Here is a 16970-nt window from a genome sequence, read left to right as displayed (position 1 = left end):
GCGCTGCATGTGTGATGTGCAGGCAGTGCTGCCCTGGGGGCGGGGCTCCCTGCACCTCCTCCTGTCACACCTGTGTACAGAGGGCCGGCAGCCACCTCTTTTCTTCAGAGGTGACCAGGACTGGAGTAATCAAAGCTTGAAGATAGTGAGCAGAGCTGCAAACTTGTTATGCAGCTTTTTTCCTTTGTCTGGCAAGGTTGTAGTGGCAGAGGGGGTAGGCCAAGGTGAGCCTCTGCCACTGTGGTTTTAATCCTAGTTCACAGCATCAAAGCTTTGGAAGTCGTCCTGGTCCTTCTACACCTGCAAAGGTGGCTGTTTGTGCATTTTAGATGTGGTTTGTGCATGTTTGTGGTTCTTTACATGTTGAAATATATATATTTAATCAAAACACTAAAAAGTTGATAAAACTGCAGTGGGGTGTTGTTTCAGCCAATTTTTTCCGTTCTCCAGACTTTGTATGACACTGCGTATCTGACGCTGTACAATATCAGCTTCACCTCCCTCCCGATCCTCCTGTACAGCCTGATGGAGCAGCACGTCAGCATAGACACGCTCAAGAGAGACCCGTCCCTGTACAGGTACTGTCCTCAGAACAGCCGACCTCCAGAGCATGGAGAGCAGCCAGGGCGCAGTGTAGTTTCCGTCAAATAAACGTCCGACAGGCATTAGCTAATACACTTGCTTCCTGGAAAGTCTTTAAACAGGAAGCAGTGTGATTTAAGTGAACACACTCCAAGTGTCAATAGGTGATTTACGTTGTGTTCCAGATGGGCCTGAAATTGTTTGCACTTGACTGTGCTTTGTGGTGGTTGTGAAGGAACCAAGGTAAAAGTGTCCCTCCCAGTGGGATCCCAGTGAGTTTATGGCCCAAACCATCCTTTATAAACTGTTATGTTCCATCCAGTGAGGAAAAAAAAAGAGTTAACAGGTTTGATTTCAGTGTGTTCTTTTCTTATGAAAAGTTTTTTTTTTTTTTTAATAGTAAGGTAAAGCTGTGTTTCTGATGTTTCAGAACTGCCCTCTGGGATCTCTAGCAGATTCCATGGGTTACTATTTTTTTTGGGTCTTTTCAATTAAACACTTATTTTTCAGATAATTTTAGATCCACATGTAGTTGTAAGAAATAATACAGCCGGATTCTGTGTGCCTGTGTTGGTCCAGTGTCCTCCAGTCAGAAACTGTGATCTGGTGTCACATTCACCAGTCTTGTTCAGATTGCCCAGCCTCACTTGTGCTCCTGTGTGCACATGTGTGTGTGTGCTTGGGCGTACGTGTGCGTGTGCAAATGTGTGTGCGTACACGTGTGTATGTGTGCTCATATGTGCATATGTGTGTGCATGTATGCTCGTGTGTGCTCGTGTGCACACACATGCCGTGCAGGTTTAGGTCTTCCCATGTGTGTAGTTCCCATACCCAGCCCCGCAATCACAGGCTGTTTACTTTGCCTGCCGGGGTCTGTAGGAGCCCACTGCATGGGCTTTGCTGCCCTCATCAGAACATTTAGCCATTGTAGAAGATTATGAAGTCTTGGAGCCCAAACAATCATTGTAGGTGACTAAGGATGACAATAAAAAGGCAAATGTCTTAGTTTGTTGTGTATATTTGATAATCAAAAATAAATCTAAGAAGATAGAAGATAGGAGGAGAGTGTGATCTGTTTTAGACATGCTTCCAGAGGGAACCCTGTAAATTCTCTCTTACGAACCAGCAAGCATAAGACATCACACCATGAATTAGGGAGCGACCTTGAAGCCTTCAGTCCACAGTAATTGGAGAATGTCGGCATGTGAGTTGTACTCTGTGTTAGTTATTCAGAAGCAGAAGTGCATCTCTGCCTGTAAGGATGACAGTTAAGAACGAGAGAGGAAATATTCAAACAAAAATCAGCCAAAGACATTGTATGTAGTGAAACTATGTCCTAAGAACAATTTGCATTTGCTGCCAGAGAACACAAACGTGCTGTCTATTGGTCATGCATGGGTTGTCATGTCGAGACACAGAGGGACGGGACGGCCACTCAAAGTATGGCAGAGGTGGCCGTGCGGGGAGTGAGCCGTGTGCCGATATCACAGAACGCGGTTTTCCCCCATCTTCCTCGTACAGAGACATCGCCAAGAACGCACTACTCCGCTGGCGAGTGTTCATCTACTGGACGTTCTTAGGACTGTTTGATGCTCTGGTATTCTTCTTTGGTGCTTATTTCATGTTCGAAAATACAACAGTGACCAACAATGGACAGGTCAGTACGGGACTCAGTTTTGCTGACTTAGCTACTTGGGAATTAGCCCTTCCAAGCCCTCCATCCTTGTGTCAGAGCAGGAATGCAGCACAGCCTGATGGGTTAGATGAACGCATCTGCGTCTCTGCCTATCGATTGCTTTGAGGGACATGTGCCATTAGTGCTCCATGTCAGTGAATGCCACGCTCTGCGGACCCTTCCGCCTACTGTAAGGAAACATCCTTCTTGGGGTTTTTTAGGCTTTATTGATTTGTGTAACTTTTACAGTTCACCATTAGCTAACTAACTAGGGGGTCAGTTATATCACTCAGGCATTATATGGGCATTAATTTCATATTTAGCATGTTGTAGCATTTCTCCCCAAGCACTGTACTTAAGTATCTGTTTCCTTTGCAATGAGTAGATGTATAGTTTTCTAATGGTCGTTCAGCTCTCTGGTTGTTGCATAATTTCTGGGGGTTTGTTTTATTTGTATCTTGCTTTTTTCTTTTTGCTACTTGCTTCCCTTCCCACTCTCAGATAATGACTACCAGCACACACATGGTAAGACGATTGTGGGTTTGTCCTTTCTGTGTTTTTGGAGTGCATTACAAATGAAATATTTCTCGAAAATATTTTCAAATGTGACTTCTGTGTGCTTTGTCGGTAGAAATACTATTAGCTGCTACGCCCTCCACTCTTGTTAGAGCTCAAGCTGCGCCAGAGAGGTGTGTGCACCTTTGATCATTTGTTCTTGGTGTTTTCTCTCTGGCTTTCTGTGTCAGGGTTGCCAGTTGAGTCAGGGATGTTTTCTGAACTGACGTGATCTGTTCGAACGTCCCTCAACTTTAATTAAAGGCAGCATACGCAGGTATGTGAGGCCATTGCAGATGTGGATTTGAACACAGCACACCTGGGCAACCTGAGAGGGCCGAGAGAGGGGTGGGGAGACTTCAGAGTCCTGCCCTTACTTACATGTCACAGATTTAACTGGCCAGTCCGGTAGACACCCCACTGATGTCAGAGAAAACTCCTCTTGAGCAGCCCCTGGAGTGTAACCTACAATCAAAAATGTATTTCATTTTTTGTTTAACCTGACACCTCTCTTTTCCTCTTGTTTATTCCTCACACTGTTGGATTCAAATACAGTAGCCTTGCTACATGTCCTGTGCGTTTTGTTTACCCATTTATTTGTTTCCGTTTTCTCCTTGCTAGAAGGTGCTGTCAGCTATCATTATAACTTAAATCAACTTTTACTAAATTGACCCTGACAATTCATTAAAATCTTATTTCACTATTCTAAACTCTTTACATTTTCTAGTAACTATTCCTTGTCTAAGTTTAATTGAATAACTCCTGACTGCCACCAGGCCACTAAATGTAGTTAAACAGAGCTATGTTCCAATTCTTACATATCGTTTATAAGATTTCCCTGTGGATCAGGCTCTAAGTAGCGTTTTCCTGTGTCTTAAGAAGAACTAAGGTGCTGTGTCCCGAGAAGTGGGACCAGGACCCCACGGCCTGGCCGTGACCGTGGTGCACCACTTTTCCCGCACAGACATCGGCCTTTCTCACTGTCAGGCTTAACGCCACGCGAAGGTTGGGAAAATTAAAGCTCATACAGATTAAGTGGCAGCACAAGGTTGGGTAACGAACTCACACCAGGTATTTGGGGCTGGATTCTGTAGGGTTAGGGTTAGATCCTCCCCTGCTGCCTCCCGATCGTTTCTGTCTCAGAGTGAGAGTGACTTCCCAGGAACACCCCAAGGAGACCAGTCTCAGGGAGGGGACACAGGTGGCCCCATCCTAGAGAGATGGCCGGGCCATTCCCGTAGTGCCTCCACAGTGCCATCCCCTCCTGGTCCCTGGGTCCCTGGAGCCCGGGCATGTGCTTGGCCCTTCCCAGGGCCTGAGGGTTCCCATCAGCTCCTGTTTCCTGGACCCTGGATCTTCTGCTCCCCAACTGTCCTGCAGGTGCCTGGAGGCCCCGTAAATCTGCATTAAGCCCAGGGTGATGCTTCTCTGTGGCGCTCTGGCCTCACCCTTGCTTGCGCTCCTGTGGTTAGCCACACATGGGCAGAACTGCTCATTAGAATCCGACGCGATGACAGGCAGAGCGGCCAGGACAGGAAACGCAGTGGCCAACACTGTCCAAACCAGGCACTGCGGCGGCTTGGCAGCCCTCACTCAGAGCTCGAGCCCCAGCGGGCCTGACACAGCTGCCACACAACTTTCTGTGGCCCGTGGCGACGACAGGAGCCGGTGCGCAGGGGCGTAGGTGCCCGTTGGCAGGAAGCGTTGGTCCCTGGAGACACAGTTGAGAGGACACAGTTGTTCTGATGTACCAAAGCCCCAGACAAGTTCACGCCCCAAGACTTAGAGGTGTGTGCCCAGGACAAACCGGAGTCACGGCGCCTCATCATAGCGACAGCTCACCGGCTAGATCGTGCACACCACACGTGAGGACGGAGTTCAGAGGGGGAGACTGAGGTCTCCACGGCGAGCACGAGGCCAGGGGGCAGCTGGTTTCCCGCTGTGCCTCGGTATCTCCAGGGGAGTGGGGTCTCCCTGGGTTCCTGATGTTCTGGTTTCTGTTTGGGGGAGGGTGTCAGCTCACACCACTAATCCAGAAACAGTGTCAGAGGCTGGCTCTGCAGCAGGGCAGCCGTAGGCAGCTGACGATACTCCTGGTCCTCCGGTAGCGGCTGGGTAGTGGTGGCGCCCACCTCTTTGCGACAGCGCTTGGGACCAGCACACACCTTGTGAGGCTGGGGTCTGGGTGCTCTCTCCTAGTGACTGTCAGTAGGCAAGGACTCCTTTCTTTAGCATCTCAGTCATTCCATAGGAACCTTATAGATCATGTGAACTCCTGGAGGAACAAGAGAATTATTGACAGCTTTTTAAAGAGACAAAATCACTCGTAGAGTATTCTCTGCACAGATGCAATGAGCCATAATTATTTCTCATTTTCATGTCACCAATGAGAATCCTAAGACAATAGTTATTATTGTGGAACATCAGGGTATTCCTGGATGAGCACTGAAAAATTTAGAACGTGCTATGAAAGAAGTCAGGAAATGATAGCAAGAGAACAGCTGCAGCGTGGGCTGTCGACGACGTGGGCAGAACAAACAGACCAGCGCCCTGATGGGCATTTGCGGTCCTAGCGAGAAGGGAGCGCAGGACATGCCATGACTACGACCTCGACAAAACGCAAATTGTGTTTGTCGCAGAATATTTTTACACATAAAAATTGGCCTGGGTTTGAGGGCGTTTTAGAGCAGGACACTTCCGGTTACCAGAACACTCACTCTCCGGGAGGGGTTAGACTTGCAGCCAGTGGCGGGCGAGCCTGGCGCGAGACAGTTCTGCTGGGACGCTCACTGGGCCGGGAGCAAGGCCGTCCAGTCAGGCACGTCCTCCGCTGAGCTGTGCTGTCACACAGGACTGGGTCCCGAGGAAATCAGAACCAGGAGCATCACTGGCGTGGGGCTAATGTCAGTTGGAAAGAAACTGTCTCCCTGTACCCCCTTTGAGAAAGGGGGTATGTGTCCAGGGGCTCATCCCACCTCCCCAGGTCCTGATAACTAATGGCCAGCAACTGCGATGATAAATTGGCTATTGGCAACTAACCTGGGGGCTCCCACTTGAAGTAAACAAGGCAATGAAGAGGGCGTTACAGAGATGGTTGCAGGGAGACTGTCTCCAGTGAGTGAACTTGCAGAAGAGGAGATGGGTCCGCATCTCCCAGGGCTCCTGACAGAATCCCCAATTCTGGGCCCAAGAGAGGTAGGCTTTGCAGTTATTTTCCTGTAAAAACTATACCTGTGGCCCAGGTGTCCTGCCGGACCGGGCACCAGGAGGCCTGCCTGGGCGTCCCAGGCGGGCGGAAGCCCACCCAGTGCAGGGCGCCGCAGAGGCAGGTCTGCACCTCTCAGGCAGACCGCGAGGGAGACGAGAAGCCGGTCGAGTGGCGCAGCTGCCCGGCCTTGGATGCTGCCAGTGGCACTATGTTCCTTGTTAGCAGCCTTGACGTACACATTTTGCTTTTATCTCATTTTTTTTTATTTCTGTTTTGGGATGGCCAGTGAGGGGCCTGGGGAGGAAGCGGGGAGCCGGGCTGGGGGCTGCATGCCATCTAGGCACAGAGCCGCCCTCCCCTGGCTGCAGGTTCTCCCTTTGGCAAAAACACCAGCTTCCAATCAGACAAGGCAGCCACGTGCTCCCGACGCCTATTGTCCGGACATTCTTGTAGGTTGCTGCCAAGCTGCCACAATTCTTAGAGTTATAAAGTTTTCCTGCCACAAAAGTTAAACATCGAAGAGGGACACGTTTGGTGCACTCCCCACAGGGTGTCTCACCCTCGGCTCTGGCATCTGGAGCCGGATGATTCTTCCGTGGCCCGCTGTCCCAGGTGTTCAGCAGCACCCCTGCCTCTCCACCGGCTGCCGGTGCACCTCCCCCAGCTGTGACAGCAGAAATGTCCCCAGACGTGGCAAGTGTCTCCTGGGGCAGAGTGGCTGTGGGCCTGATGTTTCCAAGCAAAAAGAAAGGGACTAGTTTTGCTCCTGGCAAGGAAATGGAGAATGAGGTAGGAAGGAGGTGTTCATGGGGGCCCTGGGCCAGTGCTCACTGCAAAACACCTGCACTTTCTCTGTAGAATTCTGCACGTAAATCTCACCCCACTAAATGCATCAGTGGACACAGACCTCCACCTTCACCTGGGTTGCATTACGGGATATAGTTGTGGGCACATTTCTTTGGTTGAAAACTAATGATAAAGAAAAACTATTTGTATTCTGCTTTTTAGTTCTTTGTAAACTAAAACTTAATTTTGCTTTAAAGCAGTACTAGGAACGTTCTCTGAGGAGCACAGTTCACAGAATCTGACAACTAGAAACCGGTCAATTCTTACATAGTATAAAAATCTCCTAAAAGAAAACAATTCTTGTAGAATAAAATTTCTAATCCATTGGTTTTTCTCTAAGAGAAGGAAGTGTGAAGGAGCAGCCCCTTTACTTTGCTTGTGTCTTTGTCTGTGGTTGAGAAATGTGTTGTTTCCGAGGGTTTGACTCGTGTCTGTTCCCACAAACGGCCAGTTTCCACTGTGCCCGGCTGGGCGGGTGCGGGGTCTGGCTGGGCCCTCCCTCTGCCCCGGCCTCTCTGCAGGTTGCTGGCGAGTCTGGTTCTGGCTGGGCTGGCTGCAGGAGGGCGGGCGGCCTCTGTCCTGTCTGTCTGCACGTCTTCCCTCCCCAGGTTTCCCAAGGAAAGCCCCCTCCCTGCGCTTCCCCTGTTTGCGCCCTGGTGTCTTCTCTAGCTGTCTGTCACAGAACGTTCTAGCAGTTGTTCACCTTCAACAGCAGTAGGGAGGTGTTTGAGTCGAGTTCAAAAGGAAATTCACACAAACTCTACTGAGTTTAACCCTGAAACCTGCAGGATAGTGAGGCAATCAGATAAATGTCTCTTCCACATAAAACCCGAAAAGAAAAAGAGGTTTGAATGTACCAAGTTTGCATCAAATGTATTTAAAAGTGGGTGTTTTTCATGCTCTGAGTTTGAGAGCGACATTTGTTGCGGCTGAGAGCATTGAGTAGGGCTGGGACCGGGGCGGCAGGAAGCTCAGAGTAGGTGGCCTGTGAGCCGGTCACCCAGGCACAGAATTTGCAGAGGAGACGCTGCCAGGACTCCGGGCCCTGCTGCGCTCCTGGTGTCACCGTCTGTTTAGTGAGAAGGAAATGCAGTTCCCCATGAGGTGTATTTTCTAAAACTTGTTTTGGCTGTGAAAGAGGGAAAATACATAATAACGAGATTATGTGGGCTGTTTTTCCCAGATATTTGGAAACTGGACCTTTGGGATGCTTGTGTTCACGGTGATGGTGTTCACAGTCACGCTGAAGGTAAATGACTTCAAGTCCACATTTCTCTGCTACGTGTGGGTCCCACCCCTCTGAACCCCCTGAGTCACAAATCCACACCAAGGCCAGAGATTCCCTGTCCCTGCCAGGCCAGCCTGGGCTGTCCGGCTGTCCTCAGTGTCACCTCCTACATTTAAACAGCCAGTGGTGGCTCAGCTCACCTGGGGAGCCAAATGCAAACTTTAAGAATCACACTGAAGGTGGATTGAGGAATAGGTCCCCATGTTGTAAAAGAATTCGGGTTAGAATTCTCATAAATGGCCACTGGTCCTACCCCTAGTATAATCAAAATGCATTTTAATTGGAACAGATTAATGTATTTTGGAAGATTGAGCTCTTTTTAAAGTTGAGTCGATTAGAATATCATTACGGAAGTCTCCAGACCTATCAGAATGAGTCTTAAAAAGTGACACAGAAAATTCCTGAAGGAACTCTCTTGGGCAGTAACATGGATGGAGCCATGCCTCAGTCTGCAGCCCTGCGGCCTCCCCAGGGTCCAGGTGAAGGTTTTGGGAAAGCTGTCACTACAAGGGCCACCACGTCACAGCATTCCTCCCCTCCACTGACAGTAGAAGGTTCTGTTCGTCTTCCTGAGGAGTTTCCCGTAGGCATTCTGTCGTCGTCGTGGGTTTTGTGTTTGTTTTGTTGTTCGTTCCTCTGGCTCTCCCTCCCTGCCCCGGCGCACACTGGCCGCTCGGGGAACCCACTGCTCACCACCTCCTCCTTCTCTCTCAGCTTGCGCTAGACACACACTACTGGACCTGGATAAACCACTTTGTCATCTGGGGGTCACTGCTATTCTACATCGTCTTTTCCCTGCTCTGGGGAGGAATCATCTGGTAAGAATTTGCCAAGCATTACATGTGGTTTGTGCCTCCTCGTCCTGCCCTGTCTCACTGGGGGTCAAGCGAATGCCCCGTACAGCCCCGATGGCTGGGATCGCTTTGGTGAACGTCTCCGGTGTGCAGGGCGTCACGCCTGTCCCTGGGGAGCAGTGGGAGCCAGACCTGAGGCTGCTCCTGTGACCGGCATGCTTGGGGGAGACAGACCTGCCAAACAGCACTGTGTACGAGCGAGCAGTTAGAGACAGATGGCACACCGTGCCAAGGGGCCTATTTCATATTGACAGGCTCAAAAAAGTTGTCATTTAAACTGAAACCATAAGAAAATTACCATCATTGCAATCTGCCGGGCCATATCTTGATGAGACCAGCCTCGGTGCCAGTGGGCAGGACTGGGCCGTGGCAGCCTGGCTCTGGGGGCAGTGTCTCTGGCTCCAGGAGTGGGGTCTCTGGTTCCAGGAGTGGGGTCTCTGGCTCCAGGAGTGGGGTCTCTGGTTCCAGGAGTGGGGTCTGGCTCCAGGAGTGGGGTCTGGCTCCAGGAGTGGGGTCTCTGGTTCCAGGAGTGGGGTCTGGCTCCAGGAGTGGGGTCTCTGGTTCCAGGAGTGGGGTCTGGCTCCAGGAGTGGGGTCTCTGGCCCAGCAGCAGGTTTAGGGCCCTGCTGGGGCCTCAGAGTGAGCAGCACCAGTCAGCGGGAGGGTGCTGGCTGTGGTCTGATGGTGAGCTGGCAGTTAGCTGACAATCACAGGAGGGTGCCATGGGCCTGGCAGCGTCACGTTGCTCTTTTACAAAGACCAGGCTGGCTGCGCATGAGGATGAGCTGGCAAGCGCCACACAGACAGGTGGTCAGCTCTGAGATGGCCGTGCTAAACCGGTCAGGAAGGGAGGCTGGCGTGATCAGTCTGGGAGAAAGCCACATTGATCTCAGTGCCCGCACAGCAGCCTTTGCCTGGCCTGTGAGCTCCCAGGCTTCTGGCGAGACCCCGGGGCTCATACTTCTGTGGCAGCACTGGCTTGTACCCATGACACCCTGTGCACGGAGCCTTCTCGAAAGCGGATCTCCTGAGCAGGGCTGGAGCTAGGGCCTCAACCCAGACCCGAGTCCCCTCCCACTAGGCAGGCTAGCTTCACCCTGGTCCTGCCTGGCCGTGGGCCAGGCAGTGTCTCCTCCACTCCATGTCTGCAGCATGGAGCACGGCACCCAGGAGAGGGGCTGCCTCTGGACGTGGCACGAAAATGCCCCCACCCACAGGGCGCTGACCAGGCTGCACGGCTCTCCCTTCCCCTGGTCAGCTGGTAACCCAGTGGCCAGGGGACGCATCACACGGTTCCTCCAGCCAACATACTAAGAAAGGCACTGTTGGTGGGTCCTGGCCAGCTTGCCCCTCCTCTGGGCACTTGTGCCTTATGTGTCACTCACATACTGTGCCCTAACGTCCTCTTTCCTTGTTCACCCCAGTCTAGCTGTGTGTCCTTGGAGGGAGGGGCTTTGTCTCTGAGCCTCCAGAGCTGCGCGGAGGGCCGTGCAGAAGTGTGGGGTGACAACGTGTAAGGACGGGGCTGCACTGAGCCCGGCAGTTGCTCGTCCTGCCGGCTTCCTTCACAGAGCCCCGCATGGGAGTTTCTTGGAGTCGGTGGTGTCCTTGGTGGGAACGTCGTGCTGAGCTCTGAGCAATGTGTTTGATGGCATGAGCTCCAGGTAGTCGCCCGCACTGTGAGTCAGGGTACTGCATGTCTTTTCCGTGTTAATAAACATCGATTGGATCAAGACCTCAAGATAGAAGAACGCCACTGTTTTAATCACCTTTCTTTTGCTGCTCAGAAACCAAACGTCGGGGCCTTATCTTTGCCTTGGAGATGACTTGGTGGAATCCCTTCTCCCGTTCTAGCCGTAGTACTCCAGCGTCACGGGCTTGGGGGGGTCCACATCCCATTTCTCATGTGGTCAATTTGGAGCAGGTGGCTAAGCAGCTTCCCAGTGACTGTCAGTAACAACTACCATGACTCCCAGGACAAAAGGCCACCTCGAGTGAGCAGGAAACAGGTGTGGTGTGAGTCTCTCCTGCTGACCTGCCATCTGTGTTCCGCCTGCCTCCACCCCACAGGCCATTCCTCAACTACCAAAGGATGTACTACGTGTTCATACAGATGCTGTCCAGCGGGCCCGCCTGGCTGGCCGTCGTGCTGCTGGTGACGGTCGGGCTCCTCCCCGACGTCCTCAAGAAAGTCCTGTGCAGGCAGCTGTGGCCGACGGCGACAGAGAGAGTCCAGGTATGGAGGCGCTTCTCCTGCTGGGCTCTAGTTTCCTAGTTCTGAGATTGGGGAATGCTAATTATAAAAGATAGTAGAAAAGATTTGGATTTCATAAAAATGTGATCAGTCCAAGTATGACTAATGACTTTTATAATGATACATGATTTTAAACATTAAACTGGGTAAAATTCAAGATGACCAATGTTTAATTTTAAGTTTAGACCTAAACAGTCATCTGCAATGATAAAAAGAATGAGAAGATTAATACAAAAACAATTTAAATCCAAATTTTTTAAATTAATCATTACTTTATAAAGGCTAAATTACATAATTTTTAAGGATGGTAAGTTTGGCTGCAAACGTTAGCCTTTGTATTAGGAGACACCGGGCGCTGGTGGGGCTGCTGTCCACACTCCCAAGTCTGGCCACGAGCTGAGCTCTGGCACAGGAAGGGGGTGGCCGGTGCACAGTGCCCGTGGTGCAGGCCCGGCGGCGAGGCCCCGCCTTGCTGGCCCCCGCCCCCAGAGCAGCCCTGGCTCTGGCTTCACGCTCTGTGGGGCTGACAGTGGGTGGGAGGGGAAGCCACCCCAAAGTCGGTGGCCGGGACCCATTTATTGCCCTTTCTGCTGACTGTCCGCTGGGGACACAGTGGGAAAGTTCTCACCTGGTAGTCCAGGGCACACCTGTGTCGCAGTCCATCAGGAGTTTATGCAGACTTTTCAGGTCCCATCCCCTGTAATCTCCAGTCGTTCTGTGAGAGGGGCCTCGTGCCCCGTTCTCCGACGCAGCAAGGGTTCATTCTCCGTGGGGCACCGGCTGGTATTTGGGGTGGAAAACAGGTAGCTCTGCCTTGGGTTGGCACTGCCCCACCTACCCCGTCCCCAGCACTGGGAAGGGGACCCTGGCTGTAGCCCCTCCCGGGGCTTTGGGGCTAGTGTAAACTGTGCAAGCCCCAACCCCAGCCCTGGCACCGGGCCCCCCACGCCTCCAGCCAGCAAAACCTCCGGACAGAAAGGCCGCTTCTCAGCGACAGTGAGAACGTCCACCCGTGATCCCACCACACCTGTTGAATTAAAGTGATATAGGACAGGAGTGTTTCTAGGGTTGGAGGCCTCCCCTCCACCCACAGGTAGGAGCAGGGACACAGGCTTCTCACTGCCTCCGGAAAGTCCCACCGAAGGTCCCCGCCTGGGCACGGTGCGGCTAAACCCTGCAGGTGTTAAGGGGACGGTTCCGTCCGGGCTCCCTGCGGCTCTCGCGCTACCACAGACCCTCTGGCCCAGGACGGCCCCTGCACAGCCACTTTGGAAGTGCCAGTGAGGACCCCTCCCCTCCCCCCTTCGCTTAGGAGTCCCTGTATCTGTGTCCGGTGAGGGTCCAGCAGCCCCGCTAGAAACCAGCCAGAGGCGAAGCCCAGCAGGTGTAGAGCAGGACCCCGGGCCCTCCCGGGGAGGACGAGCCACTGAGCGCCCGCGTGTGCGAGCCTTTAACCAACTCACCGCCTCTTTTGTTTCTCTTTCTTCCTCGTTTCCCTTCGCCTTCCAACCTGCTTTGCCTAATAACCACCTTGTCCCCCGCCCGGGACTGGCAGGCTAAGAACCAGTGCCTTTCCGCGGAGCAGTCAGCCATCTTTGTGCTCTCTCAGACTCCCGGCAGTCTGAGTTTCTGACGGAACCAGGTGACGCTTCTCTGCCTTTTTGCATGTTTGGGACGATGGTCTCAGGACAATAGAGGGCTGACATGTATCGCCAGAGCGGCTGAGTGACATGCGCTGGTGTCATTGGTCATAACAGCCACATTAAGAAATGCCGTGACCGCTTGTCTCTTGAGGCCCACACGGCGCTGTGGGCTGTGTCTCCCACCCGCAGCGGCATCTCTCTCGGTGCCCCGAGAAGCACCAGGTCCCACCTGTGACGGCTCAGCGCCGTGCCACACGGGCTCACGTCGCCAGGCCGCTCCCGCACAGGAAGGTGTGGATGTTTGCGGCTCTTGAGTCACACGGGCCCTGCACAGCTAGCACACGGGTTCTGCGCAGCCCGCAGACACGGTCATGAGCCCCTTGCCACACGCTGCCCCTGCGCGGCACCCCTTCTGCAGGTGGGGACAGGACACGGACGAGGGTTTGCTGGGCCACGGCACCGCAGGGAAGGCGGCCAGGCTGAGCCTCGCAGCTCTGCACCAAGGGGACAAACCGTCCCTTCAAATGTTTTACCAAGGTCCCCTTTCACTTTTTGTATAGAAAGACTTGATTGTTTTTACGAAAAGCTTCTAATTTTCTTTAAATGGCTGCAGAGTGTTCCCCGGCGATGTAGCGCCATCTGCGGAGCACGCAGCGTTTTTCTGAGGCAGCCGCTCAGGATCGAAGCCGCCTCGCCCAGGGCCAAGACTTCAGAGGACGGGCGTTGCCTAGAGGTGGCGTCCTGCCTGCCTTCCAGGTGTTTGTCCGTGCACCTGAGTGCCGCGTGTATGTGTGCCTCAAGACGAGTGTGTTGATGTCACTGTTTCACCAACGCGGCACAGAAAAATGCCTAACGCAAGAAAAACGCTTTTTCTTTTAATAAGAGTTCATCTTCTATGTATTTTAAACACTATTTTTAAACTAGTAAGACGGTACATTTTTTAAGTCCAAGTAAGTAATGGCAGTCAAAATTTTTCCAATTTGGTGTCATCAGAATTTGTTAGAATAAATTACATAATTTCACCTATTTCCACACTTGAAAACATTTAGGATGAAATTATTAAGAACACTTGAATAAGTCACAAGAGGTCCTTAAGAAACTAATTAAATCATGCCAACTCTGGGCGACAAATAAATATTCTGAATACTGACGCAGTTTGTGAAGAGCTGATCCGCTTCTGAATATATGCGGACAGGCCCTGGGCACCAGCTGCCTGGAGACGTCGCTGAGGTGTCTGGGGCCCTGGCTCTGGCGTGACGCCGCGGCACGGCTGCACCCACACGGTCCTGGCACACGCAGGCATTGCTGTGGTGCTCAAAACCACCCGGAGCTCTGCAAAACTTTGGAGGAATAAACATTTCAGGAGTCCTTACGTTAACATATTTTACTTCAAATGGATGGGGTTTTTTTTCTTTTAACCTCTACCTATTTTTTTTAAAAAAGTCACAGGCATCAGGTATATATATTACATATGTGTAACATATATGTAATATATGTGTGTACTTGCATCTCTGTCTATCTGCACTTCTGTTTATATACAATTTAATTCTACATCGTGCCCCCCTAAGTAGCACTCGGGCCTCACTGGACACTGGCCAGCTCACACCTGCAGTTCTGTGATTCAGCCTTGTTCTTCAGCTCTTAAAATTCCCTTGTTCCTTGCTACTGAAAAACTAGGAAGGCTCGACTAAAAAAATCTCAGTGCTCGGACACCTGGCCCACCCACCTTGGAGCCCATGAGTGCATTGGCCTTAGGGTGTGGGGCTGGCAGGGACACTTCCACCTGGCAGGATGGGACAGTGGCTCTCCCAGGGCAGGGCACGCTGGCCCCCTCTGTGAGGGAGCTGCTCGAGGCTCCTCAGGCCCACTGTGGCAGGACTGTGGCTTTGGGATTCTGGAAGTGCCCAGTGGACCTTCCAGCAGGCGGAGCTTGAACCCCCTGCCTCGCCCATGGGGGCTGGAACCTGTTCCACGAACCCTGTGCCGCCTCTCAGTCCTTGGGTGTAGGTTCTTCTTGGGAACAGTCCTGTGAAGAAAGTGGACTGTTGCCTGGCAGAGGCCTGCCCGCCCCTGCTGACGGGCAGCTCCGTGACAGCCACCTGCAGAGTCCTGTCGGTGGGGCCACAGACAGTGCAGGTCCGTGCCACCATGGCCTGGGGCAGAGGCCAGGAACGTGCTTCTGGTGCTCGCGGGCACTGGCCCGACAGCCGCTGCCTCCCGCCGCGGCGGCTCAGTGTCTCTCCTCGCCCTTGCAGAAGAGCGCGCAACTCAAGGCGCCGGCTAGTGCCACACCGAGCAGCGACGGGCCACTTCTGAAGGACCTCTTACCGCGGCCGAGGCACGACTAGCTCGACGCTAGGTAACAGTATGGCCGCTGCCGCCTGGGCGCTCGGCTGGTGTGCTGTGACTCTTTCAGACTGTCTGTTGTTCCTCCAAAGTTTTGCTGTGTTGTGCCACTTTTGATAACTAAGTTTCCTGATGAGAAAAGAACAAACTCTTTACACACATGTGCCTTTGCTGTCCCAGGTAAGTCATGGTCCTGAGGGTGACCTGCCCACGTGTGGAGCACACTTCAAGCACACACACGTGCACACACACACAGCCCCATAACACACATGGCAGCGCCCTCAGGACACACATGCACACGATACAGCCAGACTGGCTGTGTCCAGACAGTCTCACGCCTGGTCCTTCGAGGGGGCTGCAGCTTCGCTTGGCAGGCTGTGGGGACAGATCCTATTTTGAAATCTGAACTGGAATATGGCGTGGTTTGCACTGAACACGGTGTGAGTCCACTGTCTGCCAGCGTGTCCCTGGCAGCAGTCCACTGTCTGCTACCTGCGCCCGTGCGGTGTTGCAGACCCAGGCTCCCAGTCTGGCCAGACACTCTCATGCCCCGCACGGACTCGGCCTGCTGCCCCCATCTGGTTAAATCTGTGGGTGCTCCCAAGAGCTCTTGACCCCGACGAGCTGTTCATAGGAGTCGTGCAGCCCCCCATGTGTGGAGACGTGAAAAGTAACAGGCAGGGACGTGAGCAGGCGTGGTCAGCGCGACATTCACCACCTGCCCTGGGTGGTGGGTTAGTGTTTCACGTCCGAGGGTCTTTGGGGCCTGTGAGCTTTCGCTGCACGTCACAACAGTTACGGGGAGAAGCCTTGTGTGCCCTGTCCATCCTTCACCCTGCCCCCTTTGCTCTTCTCTGGGACGGTGACCGCTCACTCACAGGCGCCCTGAAAGGCGTGTAACACCTGTGTGCAGAGTCACAGCGCCTGTGTGGCCTTTGCGGTGGGGGGGCCTAGCCCGAGCCCCACCTGTCGTGCCGTCAAGACGACGTCCCGCCACTCCTGCAGAAGCCGTAGCAGGTGTTGCCTCGGGAAGTGGCTCGGGTCAGCGTAGGTGCCCGGAGCTTCCTGGACCGACGGTGTCGCGTCCTCTCAGCAGGACGCGGTGCACAGAGTTGGGGCTGCGTTTCAGGACTGACCCCTCTTGTCTCTCCGCAGAGCCCTTGTCCCACGGCCGCCCGCCGGGGCCCCCACCCTCAGGAGGTGGCGTTCACGTTCTGGAACAGCGAGGAGTACGCCACGCTCCCTCCCACCCTGGGCCCTGCCCAGGGCCCTCTTGGTTCCAGCCTGAGTCGCGGCTGCCCTGGGTCCGGCCCGGAAATGCCGGTGTGATGGACGCGCCTTGGCCCGCCCTCAGAGCTGAGCTCCGAGTGTCCCTGTGTGCGTGTGACTCTCCTGGTCCCCAGCAGGCAGGGAGGGGTCACAGACCTTGCCCTTGCGTGCAGCCCGCTGGCTGTCACTACTCCCACGCCTGGCGGCTCCCAGCCTTCAGCTCAACTTCAGAAGGGACCAAGGCGCCTGCGCAGCCATCCTTCCTGCGGCTGTGGAGGCCGCCCGCCTGCGTGTCTGCTCCCTCTTCAGCGTTGCTGCCCCAGGAGGAGGGCCGGCGCCTGGCCCACTCGGCTGCCTGGGCTGTCGCAGGCATGGCGGAGCTGCCACCCCGTGCCTGTGGCACAGGAGAGCCGCAGCAGACCGCAGGCGGTCGTGTCTGCCCCACCAACAC

At 53.5% G+C, this 16970-nt stretch overlaps 1 protein-coding gene across 6 annotated transcripts in view; it reads left to right on the top strand.

Annotated features, from left to right (window-relative positions):
- The window catches only part of ATP11A (ATPase phospholipid transporting 11A), a 151414-nt gene extending 134704 nt beyond the window's left edge, over window positions 1–16710 (top strand). The window contains exons 24-31 of one of the 6 annotated variants that reach the window (XM_012751946.2): window positions 451–578; window positions 2104–2239; window positions 2759–2782; window positions 8050–8115; window positions 8869–8972; window positions 11078–11243; window positions 12817–12903; window positions 16406–16500. In XM_012751946.2, the coding sequence (XP_012607400.1) occupies window positions 451–578; window positions 2104–2239; window positions 2759–2782; window positions 8050–8115; window positions 8869–8972; window positions 11078–11243; window positions 12817–12894 (702 nt within the window). In that variant the 3' untranslated portion in view covers window positions 12895–12903; window positions 16406–16500. Of the gene's footprint in view, window positions 1–450; window positions 579–2103; window positions 2240–2758; window positions 2783–8049; window positions 8116–8868; window positions 8973–11077; window positions 11244–12816; window positions 13769–15159; window positions 15264–16405 lie in introns of those variants that run through there. The other 5 variants (XM_012751940.2, XM_076009279.1, XM_012751944.2 and 2 more) reach the window with 5 other exon arrangements.
- Window positions 16711–16970: the final 260 nt, after the last annotated feature.

The sequence above is a fragment of the Microcebus murinus genome, chromosome 13 (assembly GCF_040939455.1).
Source record: "Microcebus murinus isolate Inina chromosome 13, M.murinus_Inina_mat1.0, whole genome shotgun sequence".
NCBI lineage: Eukaryota > Metazoa > Chordata > Mammalia > Primates > Cheirogaleidae > Microcebus > Microcebus murinus.
Note: the sequence above shows the minus strand (reverse complement) of the source record. Positions and strands in the feature narration are given on the sequence as shown.